This window comes from Pan paniscus, chromosome 6, assembly GCF_029289425.2.
Source record: "Pan paniscus chromosome 6, NHGRI_mPanPan1-v2.0_pri, whole genome shotgun sequence".
Taxonomy (NCBI): domain Eukaryota; kingdom Metazoa; phylum Chordata; class Mammalia; order Primates; family Hominidae; genus Pan; species Pan paniscus.
Window position 1 is genome coordinate 98346905 of NC_073255.2, and position 17752 is coordinate 98364656.

The 17752-nt window shown below is 32.9% G+C and overlaps 2 protein-coding genes across 2 annotated transcripts in view; one reads left to right on the forward strand and one right to left on the reverse strand.

The window, feature by feature from the left end:
• Positions 1-16901, reverse strand: part of GNAT3 (G protein subunit alpha transducin 3) — a 53632-nt gene extending 36731 nt beyond the window's left edge. Inside the window, exon 1 of the mRNA XM_003822747.6 lies at positions 16646-16901. Coding sequence (XP_003822795.1) covers positions 16646-16763 — 118 coding nt within the window. The 5' untranslated portion in view covers positions 16764-16901. The remainder of the gene's footprint in view (positions 1-16645) is intronic.
• Positions 1-17752, forward strand: part of CD36 (CD36 molecule (CD36 blood group)) — a 190822-nt gene that overhangs the window by 9238 nt on the left and 163832 nt on the right. The window lies entirely within an intron of this gene.

Genomic DNA, 17752 nt, shown 5'->3' on the forward strand with positions numbered 1-17752 from the left:
CATCAAAGACATGATTTTTTTTTTTTAATGGCTGAGTAGTATTCAATTATATATATCAGATTTTCTCTGTCCAATTTTCCATTGATGGACACTTAGGTTGATTCCATGACTTTGCTATTATAAATAGTGCTGCAATAAACATACAAGTGCAAGTGCCTTTTAAAAATAATGTTTTTCTTTGGGTACGTATGCAGTAGTGGGATTGCTGGACCAAATGGTAGTCCTATTTTTAACTCGGAGAAATATCCATACTATTTCTTCATAGAGGTTGTACCGATTTACCTGCCACCAACATTGTGTAAGTGTTCCCTTTTCTCTACATCCCTGCCAGTATCTGTTGTTTTTTTGACTTTTTAATAATAGCCATTTTGACCTGGTGTAAGGTGGTCTCTCACTGTAGTTTTGTTTGTTTGTTTGTTTTTGTTTTTTTTGAGATCGAGTCCCACTCTGTCAACAGGCTGGAGTGCAGTGGCATGATCTCAGCTCCCTGCGACCTCCGCCTCCTGGGTTCAAGCGATTCTCATGCCTTAGCCTCCCGAGTACCTGGGATTACAGGCACGTGCCACCATGCCTGGCTAATTTTTTGTATTTTAGTAGAGACGGGTTTCACCACGTTGGCCAGGATGGTCTCGATCTGCTGATCTCGTGATCTGCCTGCCTCAGCCTCCCAAAGTGCAGGATTACAGGTGTGAGCCACTGCACCCGGCCTTCATTGTAGTTTTAATTTACATTTCTCTGACAATTAGTTGTAGTGAACATTTTCTTACATGATTGTTAGCCATTTGTATGTCTGCTTTGAAAAATGTCTGTTCATGTCCTTTGCCCGCTTTTTGATGGGGCTATTTGCTTTTTTCTCGTTGAGTTGTTTGAATTCCTTGTAGATTCTGGGTATTAGTCCTTTGTTTGATGCATAGCTTGCAAATGTTTTCTCCCATTCTTTAGGTGTCTGTTTACTCTGTTGATTATTTCTTTTTCTGTGCAGAGCTTTTCGTTTGTCCCATTGGCCTATTTTTGTTTTTGTTACACTTGCTTTTGAAGTCTTAGTCACAAATTCTTTGCCTAGGCCAATATCCAGAAGAGTCTTTCTTTTTGAGATGGAATCTCGCTCTGTCACCCAGGCTGGAGTGCAGTGGAAGATCTCCGCTCACTGCAACTTTTGCCTCCTGGGTTCAAGCGATTCTCCTGCCTCAGCCTCCTGAGTAGCTGGGATTACAGGTGTGCGCCATCATGCCTAGTTAATTTTTGTATTTTTAGTAGAGACAGGGTTTCACCATTTTGGTCAGGCTAGTCTCAAACTCTTGGCCTCAAGTGATCTGCCTGCCTCGGCCTCCCAAAGTGCTGGGATTATAGACATGAGCCACTGCACCCAACCCACCCTATTTAAATTTCTAATTCGGCTCTCACCCACTCAGTCTTCATTTCCCTATTCTACCTTCACTTCTTTCCTAACACTTTTCTCCTTCTACATGCTTAGGAATAATTCATATATTATTTAAAAATGTTCCTTTCATCACTGCAAAGTAAATTTCACGTTGCAAAGAATCTTTATCTGCTTCCTTCACTGATTTAGCCAAAGCACCTAGAACAGTGCCTAACTCAGTAGAATCTCAATAAAACAAATGAATTCTTTGACTCATACTTCAGAAATGAGATTTTGTCCTTTGTACTGCACATCATTTTTTCCTCACTGAAATGTTTCTGCATGATTTACAATGTTTTCTTAAGCCTCAATGAACAGATATAGTTACACCTAAATTTAGTTCTATTCAGGACAACTTTTTTTTTTTTTTTTTTTTTTTTGGTCATAGCCATATGTAAATATATCTAGTTTCTGCAGTTGTCTGAAACAGCTGTCCACCTTATGTGATAGTGAGGAAATAAGAGTGGTAAAGCTATGGGAAATTATGTTTCATTTTCTGGTGATGATATATAGATTCTTTCCCTTGGGAAAACTTCAAGAACACACCTCTCCGTGATTTTATGCTAGTTGACTCTCCACCACTGATAGTGAAATATGACAACAAAGTTGATAGATGCAAAAATCAAAGTAACTTGCTAAAATTTCTTTACATAATCAAACACAAACTGACAGATTGGGCATAACCATCTCATTTACTAGAGGCTGCAATGCCCAAGAATGAAACAGTTGAGAATAAAATAAAATCATCTTGCCCATTTTCCGAAGACAACTGACCCTATCATTTTGCATGGCTGAGAATTATTTGTTTGTGAGAGTGGCAACTCATTCAAAAATGAATGAGCTTTGCACAATAGTCTGGTTTGCTGGCTTTAAATAACTCACTATTTTGCTGTAGGAAGTGCATCACTTTGGGAAAAGTCATACAATAATATTATAAAACTGTCCTTGATAGGTTTTATTTTAAAATCTCTAACAATGGAACTGAATATTCGAAATTCTAGCATCATCCTGTACAAATGACAGAATATCAGAATATCTTATTTCTCTCTCTATATATATACACATATATGTATATACATATATACATATATATATATACACACACTGTCTTAAATTACAGAGCAGTGGGGATGTGGAAGAAAAGTCAATGGGCTCGGTAGGAACTGCAGTACTTGCTCATGCAGGTATATTTAACGTTGTATTTTGTTCAACCAACGTATTCAACTAGAAATGAGAAAAAAGTCTCATTTCTGAATGTCAGTTAAATTTATTTAAAGGATGATATAATTTCTACAATAAAGTGAAAATAATTTAGACCACTTTCTTTTAAATGAATTGTCTATCTTGAGATATTGAGCCTAATGAGAAAAAGTGTGTCAATGATTTTCCAGAATTGTATCAGCATATGTATTATAGAGAAATATTTTATTGATTAAGAACCACTTTTAGACAGATTAAAAAATCACAACTGAATTTTATTTTATTCACTATATGTTATTGACTAGTTGAAAATTTATAAATTTGTGAAAAAAGTGACTTTTAGACTGTGTCAGTTAATGTACATTCAGAATGGTCTTCTGTACTTCATAAATATGGCCATTTGGTAATCATACAGATAACACTAAGTTGTGGCATTTCCAAAAGTATTTCTAAGGCTACAGGGTATGTTATTGTATAACAATTATTTGTAACTTAGCTGGTAATTCATGCTGTGTTTAAGGTAAGCAGAATAATCAATCACTTTTTTAAAAATGGCATGTACTTTTAAATGAAACTACATATTAAAAGTTAATATTTTCCCTTGAAAGCCTTTAAAAAGGTGTCTGTACCATCCTTGCTTTATGTAGTGACTTCAGTCTTCTATGTAAAGGTCCAGTATAGTCAATTACAGCATTAAGAGGAAAATTCCTAAAGAAAAGCCTATCTACTTAAAATCTCATTTATTATTTGGAACTCTATTGCAAAGTTATTTCAAAAATAAATTATTGAGCCCCATTCTCACAGTGATTCTAGGTCATAGTTCACAATAGTCATTTCAGTCTTGTGAGATTAGATCATGTTACAGAGCCAAATATAGACATTATAACAGCATGTTCACATACGCTGATGGTGTCCTGAAATAATCTCTTCCTTCCAAATTGTGGTCATCACTAATAATAGTTTCTGGGTCAAGGGGTACCAAGAGAATTTTAACAAGATATGCATCTGTTTCTTTGAAATAGATAATGTTACAAATAATTAAATATTTAAATTTATACTTAATTCATACTTAGATACTCATAAATTATTTTATTTTTAATAAGAATAAGTAAGGAATCCTGTTCTACATTTTTAAATCTGAAAATATTAAAAAGAATTTTAAATCTACCCAATATTTATACATGTAACTGAACTTCAATTGAACACACACAAGGCTTGATTGCTCATTTTGGATGACTTGTTCAAACAGGCAAAATGAGATTACAACATTGTGACTTGTAATCACACGTAAGATTTTTTTTTGTAGGTGGTCTTAAAAATCACATAATTGTATAGTAGAAAGAAACCTTAGAAATCAACCAGCTATGCACATCTCTTCAGTCTATGCATGAGAAAAATGAATCCAATAGAGATTATGATAATCATCCAAAGTTTCAGATCTGTCTTCAAGCAAAGAAACTATGTATTCTGACTCTTACTAAAGCTGTGTCATATTGCTTTCTTTTTTTAAGTAGGCACTGATAAATACCAAAATGGTTTCAACACTTTAGAAATTATTTTAAATGCATTTTTTATAAATTAGTATGAGAGCGGTGTACTTTTTTTGTTGGTTTGTTTGTTTTGAGACAGAATCTAGCTCTGTTGCCAGGCTGGAGTGCAGTAGCATGATCATGGCTCACTGCAGCCTTGGCCTCCTGGCCTCAAGCAATCCTCCTGCCTGTCTCACAAACTGCTGGAATTACAAGCATGAGCCCCTACACCTGGCCTTGAAAGCAGTGTACTTTCAGAGGCATACTGGCATTGCTGTGTCAGCTTATCATTCACAGGTAGACTGTTGGTATAAAAGATTTTTAGGGTAGTCTCTTTTGAGCCAACTCAATTTTGTTCCATGTATTATTTCTCCTTTTTATGGAGTGACATCAAGATTCTCTGTCCTTTGCACATGACAGCCCATCACATAGCTGGATTCATCATGTTTTGGAACTAAATAGATATGAGCTTGCACTCATCTCTGACTGTGACTAAGTGTCTTGATCAAATTCGGTCTCACTGAAAGTCAGTTTCCTCTATTATAAAATTGGGCTAAAACTTGGGAGGATTAGATCACAAATATAAATTACCTAGAACATACACTAATATATAGTGAGCTTTAAGTATTTTCTATTATTTGAAGAATGTGCTCATATCCTTTTAAAGAAATATTTCAAGTATAATATGATCCACTCCTTTACTCCTTTCTTGTGGAACATGATTTTTAGATTATTTGTCCTCTGAACCATACCCCATGTAAGAGCCAATGTCTTTCCGAAATGCAGTACTGAAAATTATGCTGTAGATACCAGATTTATGAACAGCGCTGACATTCTGCCACCTAGACCTGCCTCACTCCTGGTGGGCTTGTTTATAAATAAGTAATTTTCTTAATAAAGACCATGATTAGTTTGCCTCCTTTTTTTTTTTGGCCTACACTGAGCTTGTGGTAATTAAAGTTTTTCTACTTTTTTTTCACATCTCTTACCAAACAGATTCTCCCACAAACCACGTGTATCTAATTGATTTTGAACCTCAATAAAGATATTTATTAAATTCCATTTTGCTTATTTGCAGCAAGCATTTCTGCTAGTAGAGGTTATTTGGAAGTCTGACTTGGTTTTGTCACTATATCCTTCCAAACTGAATCTCAAGTTTGAAATGCCTGCTTTATCCCCCTTCACCCAAATCCCTGATAGGAGTATTGAAGAGAAGGTCAAGGGCAGGAAACTATGTCATACTCTAGGGTCTATTCTGTTAACAGGAAACCTATTAATCATAAGTCCTTGTTCACTATCTCTAGTGAACAATGCTAAATGTTGGCCATTAGGTATGATAGTTACTGAAGGTTTTTGTACCTACAGTTTATCTGACTAAGGAAATTCTCTTCTATTTCTACTTTAATTGGTGTTTTTTCAATCAGGAATTGATAAGGAATTTTATTTAATTATTTTTTGGCACCTCCTGACATTCTTTTGATTTTTCTCTTTTAATTTGATAATGTAGTGAATAATGTTAATTGATTTTCTAGTAGTATTTTAAACATGCATTGTTGGGATAATCCATCTTCCCCCAAAAGTCCCCCCAACCTTTTCTCTTTTTGCATTTTATGTATTGCTGGCATCGGTTGGCTAATATTTGGCTTTGGTTTTTATATTTATGTCTGTGAGGATGATTGACCTGCCATTGTCTTTGTCAAATTTTGTTGTCAAAGTTGTCAAATAATAAATTGAAAAGAATTTTCTAAAAATGTTTATGTAATTTTGAAATGCTCTGCCCATGGACTGTTTGATAGAATTCCCTTATAAAGCAATATGAATAAATTTGCAGATAAATTTGTACATTTTCTTTTGCCAAAAAAAACATTGTTTATTTTTCCCAAACTTTTTATTTTGATAATTAATTTAAAAACTTACAGAAGTTCAAGAATATAGTGTTATGGAAGCCCACATTTTATACCCTTCCCCTTTCTGAATTATTTGTCCTGTTTGCTTTCTTTCTCATATGTATGTATACATTTACATATACATATATGAACATAGTTTTATGTTTTGTTTTGCTGAATCTTTATTAGACATTTTACCCATAAATATTTTGAAATGCATCTTCTAAGAATAAGACAATTTTTCTACAAAACCAAAATACTATTTCCATGCTTAAGAAAATTTATATTAATTCTAAATGTTATCTAATACTATATACTCCATATTCAAATTTATCTGATTGTTTCAAAAAAATGTTTCCCATACCTTTTTTTGTTTCTTGTATTCATGATCCAATCAAGTTTCACACTTTCTTTTGTCGTTATGCTTTTTAAGCTCTTTTAATTTATAACATTTTCCTTGTAATATTTTTGTTATTTTGTTTTGTTGACATTGGCATTTTTCTAAAGTCTAAGACAATTTTCTAAATATATTCAATTATCTGTGTTCTCTGATGATTAGATTCAATGTAAATATTTTAGATGAATATTGTATAAATAATATTGTGGATTTTCAGTTTGTCATATCAGTAAACATATGGTGTCAGATATACTTATATGACTATAAGTACCTATTTCTGTGATACAGAAAAAATAAGCATCATGAATCTGTAAAATTCCTCATCAGCCAAACTAAGTATGTTTCATTCATGAGAAAGAATATTGTAGCTATATACTATCTTTCCTTTTTAATGATCTTTTATTTAGATATTCCAACTTTCCATTTTATACTTATTTTTAAAATATCTGATAATATTTATAGTGCCTATAGTTACCAATAATCTACTGGATACTTAAAAATTCACTAAGAGGGTAGATCTTATGTTAAGTGTTCTTATAATAATAGTGACAATAAATAAGAGGACAGGAAACAACTTTTATAGGTGACGGAGAAGTCTACTGTGTGGATTGTGGTGACGATTTCACAGGTGTATACTTATCTCCAAGCTCATCAAGTGGCATACATTAAATATGTATAGCTTTTGCATATCAAGCATACCTCAATGAAGTGGTTTAAAAATGTTATATGAGCTTTCTTGGATTTTGAGAAGCATTTTAACAGATATTTCATTTTTCTTATTAACATACGTTTTAGGCTAAAAAATGACAACACTAAAATCCAAAATTACATGATTTTTCCCACACAGGTCTGTTGCAGATATTTGTCTGAGTGTTCATTAATTGTGGGAATAGTCATGTATACTATTTTTTAGTATAAATACATATTGCAACAACGATTTTTAAAAAGGCCTTGGTTAATCACATGGTTTGCCTATACTGATATCTGGACAAAGGAAAATATAAAATAAGGAAAATGGAGGATTGAATTTATCAAGCATGTAGTTCTTACTAGAGTTATCCCTCCTAATTTTCAGACCCATATGTTGATCTAATAGATATCCATTTGGTCCTGCTAAAAAAAAACATAGGTTTGAATATCCTAAATTATTATCCCTTTCCCTTTTCCCCAGCCTCATATTTATCCTGCATTTCACATACCAGTGAATAACATAATCAACCATAACCAATTCCACCCCAATCACTCCTCTCATTTACCATCCACATGCAGTCTGCCACCAAGTTCTGTCACTTTGTCTCCTAACATTCCTCAAATCTTATTTTCAAACTTAAAATTTCTGCATTAATTCAGAATTGCATCAAGAATTTGCACAATAGTAACAGTTTCCTAATTGTCCTACCTACCTTTATCCTCCTCATTAAATCTTTGAGCCATAGTATAGCCAGGGTAGTCTTTAATTTTTTTTAAAAAAGCCAAGTACTATCATTTTAGTTACATAGTTAAAAAACCTATCAATATCTTCTTATTGACTACAGATACAAAATAAAATTCCTATGCAATAACATATAAATGACTTTCTTCTAGCTCATTTCTACATACAAAGGTATACCTGTGTTCTAGCCACCATGAACAAATCACAAGAATATTTTAGATTCTGATTCTGTCATTCTTCCATTCACCATACATGCATTCTTTCCTGTGCCATAATTCAATAAAGAACAAAAGCAGATATGTTCTTTGTTCTCATAGAAATTAGAATGCAGACATTAACTTAAAACTGACACATACAAATAAAAGGCTTTGCCTGGCTGTAAATAAACATTTGATATTTGGAAACCAAACTATATTCTTAAGTTGTCATTTTCTTCTTATCTATATCATGAAAGTAATATCTATTTCATAAGATTTTCTCATAAAGCAATAACAGAAGCAGTAAAGAGAAAAATATGAGATTTATGCCAATAGAGATACAGCTAAAACTAAATCTTGTGACAACATTGACTTTTGGACAATGGAGAGGGAATAGTCATAAAGAAAGCTAAGGAGGATTGAAATATCAAGTGGATATAATGGGAAAGGACATAACAAGGCACCTCATGGAAAACATAAAGATACATAGGCAGCAAAGTAAACTTGGGAAATTATTTTGAGATCTCCCAAAGTGTGATCAGGTCACTGACAGATACAAGGAATTTGTGAATATGGGTCAACAAATTGAGCAAAAGAAAGAATTTTAGAGTCATATCAGTTAAGTTCTGTTATGAGGTCCTCAAAAGAGAGTATAAGAGAGTACAGACTAAAACCCACCAAGGTTTAAGAACAGACCGTGGTAGATGAATCCACTTATAGATGGAAAGAAGAAGCAAGCTTCAATGAAGAGAGGAATACAGGGATATAAAATTGAGGACTGTTTAGTTCAGACTTGGTTTAAAAGTTATCGCTGGGGGTGGAGGCTCATGCCTGTAATTCCAGCACTTTGGGGGGCCAAGACAAGCAGATCGCTTGAGCCCAGAAGTTTGAGATCAGCCTGGGCAACAATGCTGAAACTCTGTCTCTACAAAAAATAGGAAAATTAGCCAGGTGTGGTGGCACACGCCTGTAGTCCCAACTACTGTGGATGCTGAGGTGGGAGGATCACTTGAGCCCAGGAAGTTGGGGCTGCAGTGAGACGTAATTGCACCACTGCACTCCAGCCTGGGTGAAAAGACCCTGTCTTTAAAAAAAAAAGAGAAAAAATTATTGAGATGTGAATTTTGTGAATTGGCCATTATCTGCACTCTGTGAGGGATAACTTTTTAGTAGAGAAGAGCATATATACAACTTACATTGCAATTAATGAAAGAGACTAAACAGGATAAGAAAATAGAAGCAGTGAGCATAGCATCCTTTGAGAAGTATTTCAATATAAAAATATTTTAAAAGCTATCTATATAAGGTGAATTCAAGGGTGTGTTGAAGTCAAATAAATTTTCTTAGGCTAAAGAAGAGAAACATCTGTATTTGCCGTGAAGAAAAAGCCAATAGATAATTTTGAAGATGACAAAATGAAAAATAATTAATGGAACAAAATTTTTAAGATATGAAAGGTGATAGAATTTATAGCACAAAGGCTGAAACTAATCTGAAATGAAAATGGAATACTGCTTCTTTAACACTAGTGAAAATATAAGAGAATACGTGAATGTTTAGTGAGATTTGGAGATGATCATTTATAATTGTTTTGTTGTATATTAGTGATCATCTAGGGTGAGGTTGGGGGGAGATTCAAGATGAAAGTGATGTTGGAAATGTGCGACGAGCTGCCTTTGGAACATTTTAGAAGAAAATGAATAAGTAAAATAATTATTGGCCCAGCTAAATGTAAAACGTGATATGTGTCAGCCAGGAGACTGAAAATGATACACTGTTTTATTCTACAACATCTGGGAATGAAGGAAATTAAGAATTTACAGAGGGATCAGGGTTAGATCAGCACTAAGAGCTGAAAAAGCTGTTAAACAGCATTACATTCAAGAAAATCAGTTGGGAGAAGTGTATCAGGAAAATGGTAAATGGAGAACTCTGAGGGATTATCCAGGGTTGAGGGTTTGAATGTCAATTAAGGTAGAAGATTACGGAGGTGAAATACTCCTGAATTTTAGGAGGAACACAGCTGAAATGACTGGCCCTGTTTAAAAGGAAGTAGATTAAATCAGACAACTAATTCACTAAATATGGAAAAGTATGAGAGATAATAGAATATAAAATTCTGGTTAGAGAGTGATTTTTTTTTTTTTTTTTTTTTTTTTTTTTTGAGACGGAGTGTCACTCTGTGCCCAGGCTGGAGTGCAGTGGCACAATCTCGGCTCACTGCAAGCTCCGCCTCCGGGGTTCACGCCATTCTCCTGCCTCAGCCTCCAGAGTAGCTGGGACTACAGGCGCCCGCCAACACGCCCGGCTAACTTTTTATATTTTTATTATAGACAGGGTTTCACCGTGTTAGCCAGGATGGTCTCGATCTCCTGACCTTGTGATCCTCCCACCTTGGCCTCCCAAAGTGCTGGGATTACAGGCGTGAGCCACTGCGCCTGGCAGAGAGCGATATTTCTAGATATCTTTAAAAAACAATTTTAAGTAGTAAATTTATCCTATTGAAATATACTGAGACAGGAATCAAACCCATGACTTCTCCCTTTTTTTATTAGCACTGCATCTTGTAAACAGAATGGATATTTTTCATATCTTATGGATTCTTAAACTCAGTTTTACCTTTAATCCTACTTTAGGTTCAAATTCTACATTGATATATTTGCACACCAGTATTTGGAGGAAAATTATTGAAAGCAATGGCAAAAACTGCAATTACTTTTGCACGAACCTAATAAGTAGGGGATGGATTCTGAACTTGGGTCTAATACCTTAAACGGAAGTATATTTTATTTTATATAAAATAGATCATGGAATCCTTACACTATGAAATGTGTTTTGCTACCTTTCCTTTCTAACAGTATGGAGAGGTAAATAACTTGTTAACTGCTCGTGTTGCTTATATAAATATTTTTAAAGATAAAATATTTGTCTTGAGTCAATAATTCATGCTCGAATGAAAATATGCGAATATAAATATGTTCTGTAATATTACTAGAGAGCTTGTTAAACTGTAGTTAGCAAGAGTCATTGTCAGCAAGCCAGAATTTTCAACCTCCTTAGCAAATACTATCATTTGGCTAAGTGTGGAATGTTTTACTAAATGGTTTGCATCTTTTACGCGAGTGCCTTACGAGCCTGCTTTTAAGATGTGCTGATCAATTGAGATAAATGCATCTAAAACAATCAGTCAAATATACACAAATTATTTGTCTATGTGCTTTTGCTTGTTGGAAAAGAGGGAAATTATTGGAAACTATTTGATGCTGCCATGGGCCATTCTGATAAATAAATGCAACATTGTAAATATTTGGCAACTTTTTTGTAAACTGTAAATATCGGGAACTTTCAAGCTGTTGTAGTCCCTTGCATTTTGGAGAAAAATTTAAACTCTCCAAGTAGATCTTTTCTGCCTAAAGTTTTCTTTCCACTTCACTGAGAAGCAGTTTTAAACATTCGCATTAAGAATATTCATGCATCCCAAAGATTGGATACCTCTAGAAACATAAAATAATTTGTTTATTTAAATTGACAGAGAAAATGGTATGTATTTGTTGTGTACAACATGGCATTCTGAAATATATATACATTGTGAAATTGTTAAATCTAGCTAATTAACATGCATTACCTTGCGTAGTTATTTTTGTGGTGAGAACACTTATCCACTCTCAACATTTTTCAAGAATGCAATATGATGTCATTAACTGTAGCCATTATGCTATATAAAAATATTTTGTAATATTTATAAATATGTTTAAAATAAAAAGGTACTATTGTTGGAGGAAGGAAAGAATTGTTTTAATTTGGATAAATAAAGCAAAACAAAAAGTTGGAAACATTATTGGGAATTTGTTTTACATGTTGTTAAGAAGATTCTTCTTTTTTACCAGTGATCAGAAGGGGACTTATTGGTTAATCCTAATATATAATTATTCCAAAGAATGTATTTATCGGATCTTATCCATGGACAGGCATGGACTATGTTGGTGTAATAAAATTTCAAAATAGTGTTTCTTAGAGTTGATGAGCTTGTAATCTAACCAGTAAGTCAGAAACAACTCTAGTTTCCTGCAATCTCTCTCACTCATATCTAGGGATAATTAAAAAAAAATAAAGACATTAAAAAGCACACATAGAATAAAAATAATCATTTAAATTTAACCTGAGTCTTGAGTCCTCACTTCTCTTAGTTACATGTAAAAGAAAGACAAAGGAAGAATAATGATACACATTTATTGACATTTGATTTATTTCATATTTGGGAATCTATTATGCCAAAGAATAAACCACGTTTGTCTAGATCTTTACAAGTTACAAAATACTTTGACATCCATTATTTCTCTGAGTTTATGTGGCTAGCCTAAGGTCACTCTGGGAAGTACAAAACGCATTACAGTTGATGAAGGTATTAATAAATCAATTTCCATCTCAGGTGATTTAAAAATGCATTCTGTTCTAGTATTAAATTGTATTCTCCTTTTTCTGCTCCATGGTTAAACCTATTTAGCTAATTCTGCTGTGTAAGTTTTATTTTACTAATTATTTTGTGACAAGCCTTTAGATAGCATCAAAAATCATAATTCTCCTACTACATACCTTCCAGAATATCCATTTGTTGAATAAATGAAACCATTTGAAAAGTTTGAAAATGTTAAATACAATAAATATATTACCTTCGAAGTAGTTTTTGATCTCTAGACTCCATCCCTATTCATGTTTCTAAAAGCCAGATAAGTGGAATAATAGTTTAAAACAGTAAAACTCAGATTACATCATTAAAATAATAATAGTGTGACTCTTACAATATAGCACAAAGAAAAAATAAAAATAAAGGGTTTTAGAACTAAAAGAAAAGAACATCTATGATGAACTTCCCATGGTAATGCTGGAAATCACTAGCTAAAAGTGAAAAATTGTAGAATAAATGTTAATTATATATATAAATGTGGCGGAGGGTGTTTTGAATATGAAGAAAAAAGAAAGCTAATTTTTTTCCTATGCTTTCCATGGGGCTTCAAATCTAACCAGCCCATGTGATGGAAATTTGCAAAAAAACAAACGAAACTGATGCAGCAAAATAAACTCAAACTGAAATTTGATGTAATGAGCATAAAGAGGGGAGAAAGGAAAAATGGAAACATGATCCATAGTGAGTTTACAATTAAATAATAGGTATTATTTTGAATAAAAATACCATTGAATGAAACATTTATAAAACTTTAAAACGTACTTAGATACAAATGAGAATATTTTATCCATTAGAATTTTTCTTATTAAAATGTGCTCTTTCTGGAATATCTTTGCAAGTAAATTTTTTAAAGCATGTGACATTATTTTCTTGATTGCAGTTATCAAATGTGCTCAGCAATGTATGAGTCATCTCCAGTGTTTCCTAAAAGCCTACTTTTTGCTAAAATAAAACACAGATTTGGCATCTGTTCTGTAATTTTACTGAAGGTCTGAAAGGTGTAATAAAAAAGGCATCTGTCTGCAAGATGATCCTTTAATTGTAAAGTCACACTTTGACAGCTCTTCAGATTCAGTGAAATCTTGTGTTCGATAATACCAAATGGTTACATCCACTTTGCAGTACATGTTAAATGTGGAAAGTTGGTGTTATGAGTTTAAGCTTCTAGAAATTCATTAGATGAAGATCAACATACTGAAAAAAAATCCGTCAAAAGTGTTTTTTAGATTTCTTATTTTTGTAAATGTAGGTTTTGACTCAGGATCTGGTCACTACTAAAGTTAAACTGATTAGTTCCATGTGACATGTACTCACTGATAAACTTAAAAGTGTCATTCAGATGACGCTGATGAATGAGAACATCGTTTCAATGATGGGAAAAATTAAATAGATTTCATTGGTGAGGAGATTTGAGGGTAGGAGAGTGGAAAGTTGTGGTTTAGTTCAACTAAGCACTTTTATAATGTCTTAATGAGGTCAAATTGAATATAAAAATTACAGTTTCGAGAATTTGAATTCAATCCAAACATGAGAATGAAGTAGAGCTGTTATAAGACTGTTATGAATTTGATAATTGTATCATCATATGTAGAATTCAGATGGACTCCAAAAGGGAAACTTAACCAGATGTTTGTAATATAATTGAAATAGGAACAACTTAAGAGAATTTCATTTATTTTGTATAAATAAAATGTGACAAAGGAGTTTAGTGCACATAGTGTTGGGACCAAATAAATCCAAGTATTTTACTTACTAATGATGAAATTGTATGTATAAAATTGTAAACACCTTGGGAAAGTAAAACATGTAATAGTCCCACTAATGATTCTTTTATACTTCTGGTACAAATATTGCTCTTTCTTCTTGATCTAACCAACACTTAGGTCTAAAAATAATTCATCTGACTTATTTTTCATTTGATAGCATTGCATACAATAAGTTGGGTCCCAGTCAATGGCTCTGTGGAGTTGTAAAATTTACTAATTCTGGAACCCTGTATATATCAGTAGTCCATTGATTTTCAGTTCCAAATTTTAAAAAAACTTTCTTTTGTCAATCATTACATTGTACCTTTTTGACTCAATTTGCAGTGATGTATTTTCATTCATCTATATATACTCTTTTTGAACATTTTTAATTTATTTTTTTAAATTGACAAATAACATTGCATGCTTGTGTTGTGTCCAACACGATATGTTGAAGTAAAAATACACTGTAGAATGGTTAAATCTGGCTAATTAACAAATGTATTACTTCACAGTTATAAGTGCACATAACACCTGCTCTCTTTACATTTTTCAAGAATACAATATATCATCATTAACTATAGTCACCTTGCTGAACAGTAGATCTCTTGAAATTTATTCTTCCGATTTAACTGTAATTTTGTGTCCTGTGACCAACAATTCCCTTTCCCCTTGTTCCCCCCAACCACCCTAGCCCCTAGAAACCACCTTTCTACCTTGTTCTTTTCCATCACAACTGAATCTCTAGTTGACTGGCAGCTCTGATATGCTTATCTCAAGAGTCATTGCTTTTGGCATGTTTAATAGTTTTTGTCTTAGTTTAAATTGTGGTATTAGCGCTTTCATTGTTTTGGCTTTCCATTTGTATTTTTACAAAATAAGAGAATATGTAAAAAAGTAGATAAATGGTATATTGAGAACACACATCTATTGAAATGTTATTTAAACATGGAGATTTTTAATACGTTTTATCACCATTCTTATGTCATTGATCTTAGTACAAAAGGAATATAAAAATGCATTTGTAAGAATGCTTGTCTTTTCCCTTTTACTTTTCATTTGCTTTTCCTGTGTCCATATTACTTTCACTCTTGCTCAGAAACTAACAGAATTCTATGGTGTGTTAGGAAGCATATATTTCCTGGTGTCATTAACACTTAACCCACATCTTTCAAAGTCACCAACCTCTGGGTAGTTACTGACAAGTGCTGTGGGCCTGTGTGCAGGCACAGAACCTGTGTGTAAGGGGCAAGGATGTTTCCTTTCCTTTAAGGAGCAAGTGCTGGGAATCCCACAGTTGGCTTCTGAAACACTCTTGCCACTGGGAGCAAATTAGACACAACGAAGGAATACTTAAATAAGTTTAAGTATTTAATTCATTTAATATTAAGTATTTAAGTGTTTAAATACTTAAAATATGAGGCAATTTGTTATGTGAAATATGCATGATTCTGAAATAAGATGAAGTCCTTTTGTGTATAACCAAAATCAGGGAGAAAGTACAACTCATAACTGAATCAGAAGTAAGTGCTTGCTTTGTATTCTTTATATAGGTCATCATTTTTATTTCAAAAACATATTTCTGTTTCAGTGAAACTGCATGTAAAAGGTTTTATGCTTCATGTAAAATGTTTTATGCTTTATAGAAAAAATCTGCATATGGATTATTTTTATTCTTTCAATTAATTGAACATTTATTGAATTTATAGTCAAGGTAAAACAGTGCTGAGTTTTGAAAGAAGGAAAAAAAAATAAAAGAGACAGAAATCCTGACCTGAATGAATATATAAATGCTCTAAAAGGATTTAGGTAGAGTATTTTTCAAGTGTACAGGCAATATTGCAGGCAGTATTCAGGAGCCTAAGTAATATTGTTGATATAATTTAAAGTACCTTATCATTGTTCTCTAACTTGACTAATTGATTTTTAACTATACAAGTAAATAACAAACATTAACTTCAACGCCAAACAATTCAACCTATTTCTGTTTAAACAAAATAATATAACTCTTTATAACTTGTAACTAAAGGATTGATTTCAGTGTTAAAAAGCTGACATTCAGAAAATGATTAGGGTGCAATAAAATAATAAATGTATCTGATTTTTATTTTAATAATAGTAAATCATATTACTGACAGAGAAATTAGTTGATAAATATTTGCCTCCTTGCTTAACAAAAACGTAATAAAATACTAAACAGAAAAATTATTAAATATTGATGGAGTACAGATAAATTTTCCTTAAGTTTCCAAACACATTTTTATAATAAATTTCCCATATGATAATACACTCGAAATTAAAGTCTGAGAAAAGTAAATGTATCACAATTGAAAAAAAAGTCAGGTTTTTGAAAGCAAAAGGGAAAAGAAATTACCTAATAGTAGCAGCTTTACGGTTCTTGCATCTCGCTCAGCATCCTCCTGAAGCTTTTTCTCCAGTTCTTTTGATCTTTTGGCTGACTCCTTGCTCTCTGAACTAATTCCACTTCCCATCTTGTGGTGGTAGATACTTGTCAGTTTATATGTTCAAACTTTTCAAATGTTGAGCACAGCTGTGGTTTGGACATAGGATGCAAGAGTAATGCTCTGCTGAAGTACCTAGCAGTCCATTCCCTAATGCTCTAAGATTCTGCTTTGACTAAGGAGATGCTTTCTCATCTGTCACCTGATCAGGTGGTAAAACCATACCACCCTGATGGAGGCTAGAGAGGAAGTTCATTATGCTTTCAAATTAAATGACTGCTTCAGGCACATCTTTGAAAACGGGCTTATCTGCTTTATAGTATAAAATAATGTAGAAAGTTGTCAAAATCTATACACTAGAGATGATCTACAATAAGCAATTCAAATAGAATGTTTCTCACTACTGGGCAATTTTTATTATTGTGATTAAAAGTTATTACTAATCAGCGATGCTTACATCTTATCTTCAGATATTTGGCTCTTCAATTTCTTTATAATCACTCCTATATCACAATCAGAATATATACATGTAAGTTATCCAACTTTTATGGTCTGCCTATGCTTAGATTATTACTTAAAGCTATTGAGCATCTATTAGCATCTGTCAGGGAACAAAAAAAATCTTTTTTTTAACAATGGATACAAATACATATAGTTTTTATATTTGTACATGTTGTATTGCTACAAATATAGAATTCAACACAGTTTTCTTAAATTATTGATTTTAGTGTCATAGGATCCATCTCTATAAATTGAGCTTTTGCCACCTGTGAGAAAGTCAATCCATCAACACTAATTGAGGGCCCACTTGGTGTAGACACTGAACTATGTTCAATTTAGGCAGTGCATTAACTCTTTAGGGCCATTAAGCAACAGCTGCTGTGCTGGAGGGACTCTTACTGATTTGGTACCAAGGGAATAAAAACCAATGTTCTTTGAAACAGCAGGTAATTTGGTTTTTCCTACAAACTAAAAACAGTAATTACACCTAAATAAGTTCCATAGCTTTCAACTACCCC